The 13,098-nt window shown below is 44.6% G+C and overlaps 1 protein-coding gene across 4 annotated transcripts in view; it reads right to left on the reverse strand.

The window, feature by feature from the left end:
- The window catches only part of Nlrp8 (NLR family pyrin domain containing 8), a 40,721-nt gene that overhangs the window by 7,557 nt on the left and 20,066 nt on the right, over positions 1 to 13,098 (reverse strand). For 2 of the 4 annotated variants that reach the window (XM_040734160.1, XM_040734158.1), the window contains exons 4-7: positions 11,252 to 12,842; positions 8,553 to 8,723; positions 4,803 to 4,967; positions 3,646 to 3,798 (exon numbers count right to left, since the gene is read on the reverse strand). In XM_040734160.1, coding sequence (XP_040590094.1) covers positions 3,646 to 3,798; positions 4,803 to 4,967; positions 8,553 to 8,723; positions 11,252 to 12,842 — 2,080 coding nt within the window. The remainder of the gene's footprint in view (positions 1 to 3,645; positions 3,799 to 4,802; positions 4,968 to 8,552; positions 8,724 to 11,251; positions 12,843 to 13,098) is intronic. The other 2 variants (XM_040734159.1, XM_040734161.1) reach the window with 2 other exon arrangements.

Here is a 13,098-nt window from a genome sequence, read left to right on the forward strand (position 1 = left end):
AGAGTCAGCCTGCATGCATGTCTGTGGGCAGCATGCATGTCAGAAGGAGGCAGTGCATTCCCTAGAATTGGAGTTATATATGGTTGTGACCACCGTGTAGGTGCTGTGAACCCAACTCAGAAGAGCAGCCAGTGCTCTCGGCTGCTGAGCCCTCTCTGTTTCCGTCTCCATCATACTGCTTTCCTGACCCCATTATTTCTTCACTCTGTTACCTTCTCTCCCACAGAAGTTGAAAATGCTAAGAGCACGTGATAGAGCAATAGGAAGCCTTCTGCTTCTAGAAAGCTCAGGTTAAAGTGCTCCCACCTCAGCATAGCACACACACACACACAGAGGCACATGAAGACACACACACACACACATACATACTACACACATTCACACACAATGCTACACAAAAAACACAGAGACACTACACACATGCACAAAGCACACACATACAAAACTCACGCAAGACAGTACACACACACACTCACAAACACATACACTACACACAAACACATACTACACATATTGCACACATACACAGAGCACACACATACACAGCACACACAAAAACACATAAACACAGATATAGACAGTACACACACACACACAACAAACCCATACACACACACACACGCAATAAAAACACACACAAAACCTAGTTGTGGAAGAGAATTAAAACTGTCCCTTGTTGCTGGGCATTGGTGGATCACGCCTTTAATCCCAGCACTCGGGAGGCAGAGGCAGGTGGATCTCTGTGAGTTTGATGCTTGCCTGGTCTACAGAGTGAGTTCCAAGACAGGCTCCAAAGCTACAGAGAAGCCCAGTCTCCAAAAAAACAAACAGGGGAAAGAAAACAACGAAAAGAGACAATGACAGGGAGGGACACATTAAGTGCATATTCAGGCATGGCAACAGGGACGCCACAAAGAACAGGAAGACTGTCAGACAACCAGATGTTTGGAAGGCTAAGGCTCTCTCTGCCAACCTGAATGAGCTAAGTTAGATTTTGGAACCAGCAGAGGGTTGTGAGAGAACTGATTCTTGTAAGTTGTCCTCTGCCCTCTGCATGTGTACCATGACATTCATGCATGGGTGCATACACAAAAATAAAAAGTAAGGTCAGTCACAAAAATCAACAAGTATCAACTGAAACAACAAAGTGCTGTTTGTAGTTCAAGAGGTTGACAAAACCAAAAACCAGAGTGAGTAGAAACTTCTAGCCCTGGGAACTCTGCTGTGTGTTGCAGATAGGACTAGAAACAGGTATAGCCAGCCACAAAGCCTGGCAGATGAAAGATGAACCCTCTTCAGCTCTGGAGTTCTGCTCCTAAAATGTCCATTAAAAGCATGCATGTATGTACACACACATACACATACCATTAAAAATGAGCTGTTCATCAAAAGAGGAAGCAGAACAGACACCACTGTCTGTATAAAATGTAAGGTAATATAAACCCGTGTGCCATTCTGCTTAAGGACATGTGTGTAGTAATACTGACATGGAGTTAAAAGAGTCCAGCCAGTTCCATTGCATTCAACATGGTTGATATGAGCAGAGAGGGAAGAAGACAGTTATGATAATGTCTGCTTCATTCATTGGATGGTGGAAACACAGAACTCATTGCAATGATATAGACTAGTCCATTAGATGTAAGTATGTACCTGTGTTAGGGCTTCTATTGCTATGGAGAGACACCATGACCATGGCAACACTTACAAAGGAAAGCATTTCATTGGGGCTAGCTTCCAGTTCAGAGGGCTAGTCTATTATCATCACAGTGGGAAACAAGACGATGGGACAGGCAGACACAGTGCTGGAGGAAGGGCTGAGAGTTCTACCTCTTGATCCACAGGCAACCGGAAGTGAACTGGCTTGAGCTTCTGAGACTTCAAAGCCCCACCCCTAATGGCATACCTCCTCAAACAAAGCCACACCTATTCCATAAGGCCACTTCTTTTTTGTTGTTGTTGTTGTTTTTACGATACAAGGTTTCTCTGTATTGTTTTGGTCCAGCCTGGCCTCAAACTCACAGAGATCCGCCTGCCTCTGCCTCCCCAGTGCTGGGATTAAAGGCGTGTGCCACCACCACCCGGTGCCACTTCTTAATAGTAAGGCTCCCTATGGTATTTTATTCAAACCACCACAATACCCTTAAAACATTTATTTTAATGTTTAAATTATTCGTGTGTGTCTGCGTGGGGGTGTGTGCACATGAGTGCAGATGACCACACATGCCAGAAAGGGGCATTGGAGCCCCTGGAGATGGAGTTAAAGGCTGATTTTATTACCCCACATGGGTGTCTGGGTGCAGAACTTGGGGTCTCTGCTAGAGTATTAAATGCTCTTAACTGCTGAGCCCCAACTCTAGGTAGATTCCTATTGCTTTCATAAAATCCTGTGACCAAAAGCAGCTTGGGGAGGAAGGCCTTATTTCACGATATAACCTACTACTTGCCTAGTCTACTTTCTTACAGCCCCCAGATCCACCTGCTCAGGGGTAAGCTCAGTGGAATGGGCCCACTCACATCAATCATTAATCAAGAAAATATACTACAGACTTGCCTGTGGGCCCATCTGATGAAGGTATTTTCTCAGTTAAGATTCCCTCTTCCAGGCCAGGTGTTGGTGCCTCAAGCCTTTAATCCCAGCACTCAGGAAGCAGAGGCAGGCAGATCTCTGTGAGTTTGAGGCCAGCCTGGTTTGCAGAGCTAGTTCCAGGAGAGTCTCTAAAACAATAGAGAGAAATCCTGTCTGGAAAAACAAACAAAAAATTCCCTCTTCCAGGGTCTGCAGAAATGGCTCAGAGGTTAAGAGCACTGACTGCTCTTCCAGAGGTCCTGAGTTCAATTCCCAGCAACCACATGGTGGTTTGTGACCATCTATAATGAGATCTGGCACCCTCTTCTGGCCTGCAGGCATACATGCAGGAAGAACATTGTATACATAATAAATACATATCTTTAAAAAAATAAATGAGGAAAAAATCCCCTCATCCAGAAGAGCAATAATATGAGCAAAGGGGTCAGGACCATGCTGGGAAACCCACAAAAACAGCTGACCTGAGCAAGTGGTAGCTCACTGAAAACTAGGTCCTGTGAATGTGGGTAACTATTTATGGGGCCACTGACAGTGACAGTGGGACCACTATTTATCCCCAGTGCATGAACTGGCTTTTTGGAGCCTATTCCCTATGGAGAGATACCTTGTTCAGCCTAGATACAGTGGGGAATGTCTTGGTCCTGCCTCAAGTGATGTGACAGACTTTGTTGACTACCCATTGGAGGTCTCACCCTCTCTGAGGAGTGGATGGAGAGTGGGGTGACAGGAATATGGGGGAGGGAGGAGAACTGGGATTGGTATGTGAAATAAAAAAATGTAAAAAAGGAAAACCAAAAGAATTCCTCTTCCAGACATGTCTAGGTTGGTGTTAAGTTGATGAAAGCAGTCAGCACAGATATTACACATCTTGTGTTCCCACCCTCTGTCATGCATCCTCATTATTTTCCTGGATGCTCATTTACATAGCTGTACAATCGCATCAACCAGAAGACTTACCCTTTTAAATACGTGCACCTTTTACCATTATGGCAAAGTATTTTCTCATGGAAGCCATGAAGCTACCAAATGATAATGGCAGGAAAAGAAGTTCAACTTACGCCAGCTCCCTGAGGCGACTCATTAGCAGGTAGTACACACTGAATATATGTAGGGAATTTTGTCTCATCAGTAGGGTCCTCAGCTGTGCATTCCTTTGAAGATCACTGGCGAGATAATACCAGTCTCTAGAGGTGGCCTCACAGTACTCCAACCTAGACATGTCAGACATAGATGGAAAGCCTTACTCCTGGGATAAATGGTGCCCTCAAGGACCCTTCCTCTGTCTCATATTCTACCTCTTTAAATGAGGATAACTGCAGGAGCTGCTCTTAGCTTCATAAACTCGAGGTGACTCCAACCAGCTAAGCTTTCTGGAAGAAAACTCTCTAAAGTTTTGAGTCTTCAGGAAGTTGTGCATTGAGGTATAAGGTGCCAGCTTATGTGAGTCATCTCCCATGCTAGGGTGGGCTTTCAGTGTAGCAACTGGTTTCAAGTTGTATATGCTTCTGTAAGTTGCCCCTCACCTATATAACTGTAGACTTTGGAGATATCATTACTTAGTTTTCAGTTCTATATCTGGGGTGAGTGGACATGTTCCAGTCTCTCCAGGGATAGTGTCACATAGCATTGCGGCCAAGGAGGAAATATATCAAAAGCATATATTTTTTATGCATTTTATGTGAAAATGTCCTTATTAGATCCAGAAACTTGCACAATAAATTTACGCCAATAAGAACTTAGAAAAAGAACTTGGAGGCTGGAGAGATGTCACAGAGGTGAAGAGCACGGGCTGCTCTTGCAAAGGATCTGGGTTCAGTTTCCAGCACACAAGTGACCCACCACAGCCATATGTAACTGCAGTCCAGGAAATCTGGTGCCCTCTTCTGGCCTACAAGGGCACTGTATGCTTGTGGTGCCTATACATATATGTAGATAAAATATCCATACACATAAAATAAACATATCTAACCATTAAAAAATTCAAAGCACCAAAAAAAACCCTAAAATTTGCAAAAACCAAAAAGAACAGCAATGCTAACACATGAACTAGCGATCCCATTTCTAGGTATTATCCAAGGCAATTGTCATCAGTTTATTCTTTATTGTTGAATAAAACAAAAGGAAGCCAGGCTGTCACAGAGCACACGATGTGATCATTAATTCTGCAAAGACCACCCATCCAAGCTCTGTCAGCAATTCCAGCCTCCGCCTTTACCTCACAAACTGCAGAAGACAGTGGTGCGATCTCAGCGCGCTACACAGGAATTTCATGGCCTCGCCTGCCAGTCTTGTGTGTTCTATCCACAGCTGTCGCAGATGCTTGTTTTCAGTCAAAACGCAGGATAGGTCTTCACACAACATGTGACTCGCATACCTCAAACTGGAGGATGAAACGCATCCCATTACTAAAGGGCTTCGGTGACCTTGCATATGCGTGAGTGTGAGGTCAGCACTGGAAGCCCTCCTCGTTTACTCTCAACCTTATTTACAGAGATTTTTTTTGTATTCATGCATGCATGGGAGTGTGTGCCAGAGTGGGTATGTGAGCCAAGTGTTTGCAGGGATCCAAGGAGACCATCAGGGAGCATCAGTTTCTGCATACAGCTGGAGTTCCTGGCAGTTGTGACTAAAGTCACCCAATGTGGGTGCTAAGAACTGATCTTCAGTCCTCTGTGAGAGCAAACACTCTTAACTGCTGACCTATCTCTCCAGCACTTCTGATTTTTTTTGAGGCAGTGTCTGTCATCTGACCGAAAGTTCACTGGTTCATGTAGACAGACTGGTTATTGAGCCCCAAGGGTCACTAAGATTATTTTTTAACATGGGTGTCAGGGATTTGAACTCGGGTCTTCATACTTTCATGACAGGTACATCACAGATGGATTGCTCATTCCCAGGTCCCATCTCTACCATTTCTGTGGTCATCACCCCCCAACAACATGATGACAGCTGATGAGACAGACAGGGTCTTGGGAGGGTAACAAGTGACTTTAGAACATCATCCCTTAAGACCAACACAAAGCAGTCATATCAGTGCCAAGACTGAGAACAATGAGTAGGAATGAATGAGTAACTTAGGAAAAGCATGTATGTCTCTCCAAGTGTCTTCTCTCAGCTCTTCCTTCAATCTCTTCAGTGGAAGGACCTCGCGTAAGTTTCTCAGTGAGCACACGACACGTTCTCCATGAGGTATAGGTGCAAATTGCCCTACATTATCTCAGCAAAGCACACAGCATCCTTTCTGTGTGTGAGTGTGTGAGTGTGTGTATGTGTGAGTATGTGAGTGTGTATGTGTGAGTGTGTGTGCATTTGTGAGTGAGTGTGAATGTGTGAGTGTGTGTATGTGTGAGTGTGTGTGAATTTGTGAGTATGTATGTATGAGTGTGTGTATGTATATGTGTATGAGTGAGTGTGTGTGAGTGTGTGTGCATGTGTGAGTGTGTGTGCATGTGTGAGTATGTGTGTATGAGTGTGTGTGCATGTGTGAGTATGTGTGTATGAGTGTGTGTATGAGTGAGTGTATGTGTGAGTGTGTGTGCATGTGTGAGTATGTGTGTATGAGTGTGTGTATGTGTGAGTGTATGTGTGAGTGTGTGTGCATGTGTGAGTATGTATGTATGAGTGTGTGTGCATGTGTGAGTATGTGTGTATGAGTGTGTGTATGAGTGTGTGTATGTGCGAGTGTGTGTGCATGTGTGAGTATGTGTGTATGAGTGTGTGTGAGTGTGTGTGAGTGTGTGTGTGAGTGTGTGTATGTGTATGGAGCCCTGATGTTGGTGCTGAGTGTCTCCCTTGATCACACTCCATTTGTTTTGATACAGGGTTTCTCTGTGTAGCCCTGGCTGTCCTGGCTCTCACTCTGTAGATCAGGCTGGCATCGACCTCACAGAGATTCGCCTGCATCTGCTTCCCTGAGTGCTGGGATTAAAGGTTTGTGCCACCACCACCTGGCACCATTTTTATAAACGATAGAGTCTTTTACTAAATAAAGCTGGACTGTACTGATTGGCTAGACTAGCTGGCCATTTAGCTTAGTAGGCCCTCTGTCTTCTCTGCCTCATATTGCTGAGACTACAGGCTTGCACGGCCCTGCCTGGCTGTTAAGTGCTAGCTAGGACTCAGAATTAGATCCTTGTGTTGTGTAGCGAGCGCTTTACTGACTGAACCAGCTCCCCAGCTCCCTCAGTATCCTTCTTGTGCTATGGTAGGCGCTTAGTACAAGGGAGCCAATGACAGCTATGATGACAGGAGAAAAGGTCATCAGATAGTGGTCTAGGCCTGTGGGAGACGCAATGTTGTGTTTTAGGAAGAATTAGTGGTTTGTTTATGTGATGAATTGTTACTATGCTAGATCTTAAAAGCCCCAGAGATGGGGTGTACTGTTTAACATCCAAAAGAACTGGGGTTAGATATTTTTGATTAAATAAAGCACTGTGTGTGTATGTGTGTGTGTTTGTGTGTGTGCACATGTGTGTGTTCACAGAGGCCAAAAGAGGGCTTTGGACTCTCTGGAGCCAGGGTTACAGGTTTAATGATTTCTAGAGTGACACAACACTCCTCTCAGGTATGGTTCTGTGGGCTCTACTGCATGGCTACATTTAACCTTCTCACCATGATGATCCTCTAAAATGTATTATTATTAGTATTAGTATGAGTAGTGGTAGTATTACTAATGTTTGTTTTTTGAGGCAAGGTCTCTCTAGCCTTGCTGGTCTCTAACTCACCATGCAGAAAGGCTGGCCTCAAGCCAATACAGAACCACCTGCCTATGCCTCCTGAAAGCTGAAATAAAATGCAGACACACTTCAGAGTACATTGGCAGAAGACCAGTAATCCATCCTATAATTTCCTCCCTCAGTAGTCATGGAGCCAGTTATCAGCACGGTAGGAACTGTCATGACTTCTGGCTCCTTGATGTGTGGTTTCACTCACCTACCAACTCAAATTCACTTTCTGAACACAGTAATGACCCTACTGAGAGCTGACCAGAGCACACCCATCAGTAGTGAATGGGAGAAGTGTGGTATGTGTACACCTGAATACTATTCAGCCTTGGAAAAGAGTGACACCAGGGCTGGGGAGATACCCAGGGGGTAGAGTGCTTGCTGCCAAGTGTAAGATCCCAGCACTTGAAGCAAAAGCAGGGGATTTATCATCCCAGTGTTTAGAGAAATAAGCAGGAGGATCTCAGGGACTTTTGACTAGCCAGCCTAGATGAACGAGTAAGCTCTAGCTTCAGTAAGGGACCCTGTCTCAAAAAGAGGGGGGGCAATTAAAATACCCAACATTGACCTCAGACCATCACACATACACACATACATACACACACATACACACACATCTATACACACAACAAAAGAAAATACATATGAAAATGCCATAAAGAAACACATTACAAATATAAAGCATTGAGAGACACTAAAAACAATGCAATTATTTAAAAAATATCTTAACGTGTGCGTTTCTTGTACATGGAGTATGAAATGGAGGAATAAGGAAGCTAAATGGAATGGATGTTTCCACTAACTTTCTTCCAGGCAGGAAGTGGTCACTGTTGTCTGGGATATATTTATTTTGCTACTTGTTGGGATTTGAATTTGAACCCAGATAGGTTCCTGCGCTTGAACACTTGGTCTGTAGTTTTGGTGTCCTTGGAGAAGGTCATGGAGCCTTTAGGAGGTGGAGCCTCCCTAGAGGGAGCATGTCACTGGAGGTGGGTCTTAAGGTTCCATAGCTCAGACTCACTTCCTGTTCTCCTGAGCATCCCTGTGAGAGTGGTTGAAAAGGTAACAGCCGTCTTCCTGCTCCTTCCACTGCCTGGTGCCTGTTGCCAAGCCTTCGCCAGCATGGTGGGCTCTATCTCTTTGGAAATGTGAGCTGAATAAAGCCCTTTCTCCCTTCACTGATTTCTTGTCAGTGTATTTTAGTAACAGAAAAGTAAGCAAATACAGAAAACGGTACTCACTGTAGTCTTAGCAGTTTACAGTGGGGCTGCTTCAGGGCCCTGGTGAATATCTGCATGAATGGGGCCTCCAGGATGCTGTCAGTGACAGCCAGCACTTTCAAACCTTCAGTTGTTTCAAACACAGAGCAGATATCTTGCCACCAGGTGAAAAGAATCTCATTTTCTTCCACTCTAAGTGAAAAGAAGATTTTTTAAAAAGGGTAAAGGGCCCAAGAGTGGCGTTAAACTCAAGGAAATTTTAATGTAAAAGTTCACTCAGTAGCCTGGGATCCTACGGGCCACTCCAGCCAGGGAAGCAGGTAGTCTAACTGCAACCCTACACTCCTCCCACTGCAGCTCCTCCAAAACCAGCCCCACAGTCTGATCTCCAGCTGTGTAGCAGACACACGCTCAGTCCTCCCCTTCCCAATTCCGAGGGGATCACACAGATCTTCCTCCAAGCTCTGTTCTCCCCATTCATTGCTTTATCCCAGCCGCCAACTCCAACAGGCATTCTCAGGGAACCCACAGGCCACTATGGCCAGCTAAGCTGGTAGGCTAACTAAAATATATACCTTTCCCTCTATTCCTCCAAGTCCAATCCCCAGTCTCATCCCCAGCCCTATAGCACACCTTCTGTGGCCTCTCCTCACTTTCTGTCCCTTTTTCCAGGGGACTAAGCAGATCCAGGTGGAGCACCTGCTTCCTCCCTACTGTGGTCCCTGTCACGCTCCCCTGCCTAGCTTAACCCCATTGTTAAACATCAGCTCCTGGTAATGACATCTAGAAATATATTCTATCTGTGACCCCCAGTGGCCAGAAATATCCCAGAAGAACTTCCTACACCAAGCAAAACAGAGTCACCACAGTATCAGAGATGCCACCAGAAACCAGGAACAAAATGCCCATCCATCAAAGACAAGAGCAGATATCAGAACCTGGAGTTACAGTCTCCTCAACCCCAGATGCCTATGTGCCAGCATAAACACACAACCAGTAACAACCAAGACAGTATGTCTTCTCTAGAGCCCAGCAACCATAGCACAGCTTGCCCAGAACATTCCAACCTCGCTGAAGTACAAGCAAAAGACCTTAAAACAGCCTGTCTGAAGACGATAGAGGTCCTTAAAGAGGAAATGAATGAATCCCTTAAATCTGCAAAACACAAACAAGCAGTGGAAATGAACAAAACACTTCAAGGCCCAAAAATGTGAATAGAATCAATAAAAAAATCAAACTGAGGAAAATATACAATGGAAATGTAGGAACTGCTGAGTGGTGGTGTTGATCCCAGCTCTTAGGAAGCAGAGACAGGTAGATCTCTGTGAGTTCAGAGCCTGCCTGGTCCACAGAGCTAGTTCAATGACAGGTTACCATCCTACAGAGAAACTGCCTCAAAAAACAAAAACAAAACAAAATAAACAAAAGAACACATAAGAGACTGTACCAGAAAAGAAAGTACCTTTGGCACATAATGGGAAAATAATATATTCCATGACAAAACCAAATTTAAACTATCTAAAAATCCTGGAAGGAAAACCTCAATCTAAAGAGATTAACCATGTCTAAGAAAACATGAGGAATAAATAAACCTGGACCAAGAAATCAAAAGAAAGAAAACATGCACACACACACACACACACACACACACACACACACACATACACACACAAACAGGAATCAACGAACACTGCTCATTATCATCTCTCATCATTTATGGTCTCAATACCTTAAGGAAAAGATACAGACTAACAGAATGGGTGAAAAGACATGGCCCATCCTTCTGCTGCATCCAAGAAACACAGCTGAACATCAAAGACAGTCATCACCTCGGGTAGAAGGATGGAAAACGATATTTAACACAAATGGCTGTAAGAAGGAAGCTGGTAGCTGAGTTCACACAGTCGGTCCCAGCAATCAGGATGCAGAGGCAGGCAAATGTTTATGAGCTCTAAACCAGCCTGCCAACCAAGCTTACAGAGAGAGTTCCAAGACAGCCACAACTACACATAGAAAACCTGTGTTGAAAAAATGGAAGAGGAGGAGGAGAAAGAAAAAGAAGAAAAGGAAACAGGAGAGGAGAAGGAAAAGGAGGAGGAGAAAGCGAGTGTAGGCGTTGTAATAGCAGACACCAACTGATAATGGGAATGAGTCATGCCAAGGATGCCAGGAAAAGGTAGTAGGATATTTATTCAGATAGAGACAAGTAACTTACATGAGAAGCTGAGAACCGGGGTCAGTGCTCTATGATCTCTGAACCTCGACCAGAATCCAAGTGAGTAGGGTCCCCTCCTGTCCCCTCTTTTATCCCTGGTTTCTCTCATGTACCTGTGATCATGCCCAAACAGGTGTGGTCAATGCTGCAGGTCCATGAGACCTCTCCCTACATAAAAAACTACCTAGGTGGCTGCAAAAAATGTCTCAGAGAAATTGCTGCTCCTTAAAGAACAAGGTTCACTTCCCAGGACCCACATGTTGACTGACAACCATCTGGATCTCCAGTTCCAGGGGATCCAGTGCACTTCTTTGGCCTCTGAGGACATTTGACACACATGTGATACCAAGACATACATGCAGGCAAAATGTTTGCATGCATCATATAAAACCTCAATAAAACAGAACAATAACAACAGAGTGGAAACACAATTGCTCCCCGTGTTCCCAGGAGGTAAGAACCGTAGAAAGAAGCAGGCTACTACTACCCAAAATTAAACACTCACTGAGCACCATAAGAAGGATCTGCTGAGCTGGGCCAAAGCTCCTTGTAGAAGTCTCTTGAGAGAGTCAGTTCCATTTTCTTCAAATCTCCACAGTGCTTAAGGCAAAAGGCAGATGTCTGAAGGTCTTCCTGGCTCTTGATCTTCAAAGAAACTTTCTGATAACCCAGCAGCACATACTTTACAAAGCTCTCCTCCCTGGTTTCCCAGAGACAATGGAATAGCTGTGAATACTCATAGCCTTCATAGTCCTTCAACCTGGTTATCACTTTCATGGCCTTTAATTTGTTTTTAAGGCATAATTTGCACTTGAAGGACCTCATCGCGATGCCAGCACACTCTTCATTAAAAAGACCAAATAAGAAAAGTCCCATTTGATACCCAAACATTGCTCTTTCTCTTGACATTGTGATCAGATTCCAGATGTTGATATGGCTCAGAGGGTGATAATACATCATTCTTCGGGGAGAAAAGAGAACATAAAACAAGGCACCAAAAAATTCCTGGAAAGTAAACAAGGCAAACACATAACGATCTCCTTGGCCTTCTAGCTTTTGAAGAATGTTCACATAAAGAAAGTTGTCTATGGTGGTCTCATCCACCATGACACACTGAAAGTCCCTCTTGTCAAACACACTCTTCAGGTTCCATATGCCCTGGGCAGCCAGACGGCACACACCTTCCAGTTGTTTTTTGTAATCACCATAGGGAAGTTTCTTAAATATAGTTGGGAACAAATTAGCCAGATACAAGACAAACACAGATGTTACATTTGGACAAGCCTTTGTGAGATCTACCATTTTCTGTATTTGTGTTCTTAGACAGCAGCATACCACCCAGCATACCACAGGGACCCGACACATGGACAAAAGAGTGCTGTTTTTCATGGCAAAATCCACAGCTTGGTTGCTTATCGTTTTGCTTGTGAAATACAACCTGAGATAGTTGAGTGCTTCAATCCTGTTAAATCCCGTCAGGACGACATGGAAGGGATATTTGACTAAGACTTTAATTCCTCTCCAGGAGGCTGGTCTCACCATGATCAGGAGCGTGGCTTCTGGAAGCATCCTTTTGCTTAGCAAACTGCTTAGGAGAACAGACCCAGGCAACTTCTGGTTCCAGTCTTCCATCAGACCAGCTGGTCCTGTGACGAGGGGAGATGTGAGTTCCTCAAAACCATCCAACAGGAGTAGAAGTTGATCTGGTCTGGATAAAACCTTAGACACGAGAGCCCGAGGCCTAAGCCTTTGGCGCTCAATCAACTCAGAGAAGCTGAGCTCCCCCAGCCTGTGCAGTTCTCGGCAATGGAAGTAGAAAGCGAACTTGAATTTGTGTGCGTAGAACTCGTTGCGCGCCCACTGCATCATCATCTTTCTGGCCAGGGTTGTTTTTCCGATACCCGGAATTCCGTGGATGACCACAGTCTTAGGCTGTCTGCCCTGGGGCCTCCTGGGTAGAAAGAGACATGGCAGCATTGCCTCGTGGTTTTCCACCCTGCTGTACAAGAAGTCTGCTTGGTTTCCAGGCCACATGGTGTTGTTCCACACAGGGTGGGTCTCTTCCACCACGCGTTGTTTGTACTCTTGTATTTTATCTAGAATCATAAAGAGAAACAGAGAACCCCTTTAGAGTTTTTCAGAGCTCCCGTTTAAAAAAATACAGTTCCTCAAGTCCACTCCAATCTCCATGAAACACTTGCTTTTCCTTTGGGAATCCATGTTCCCACTCTCAACCTTTGAACTAGATTGCAAGTCACATGATACAGAGATTCAGCCATGTTACCCACATTCATAACAGTGCTGTCATAATAATTACATTAAGGAACAACCCAAGCTAGAGGGTAGCTACAG

The sequence above is a fragment of the Mesocricetus auratus genome, unplaced genomic scaffold (genome assembly GCF_017639785.1).
Source record: "Mesocricetus auratus isolate SY011 unplaced genomic scaffold, BCM_Maur_2.0 Super-Scaffold_100037, whole genome shotgun sequence".
NCBI lineage: Eukaryota > Metazoa > Chordata > Mammalia > Rodentia > Cricetidae > Mesocricetus > Mesocricetus auratus.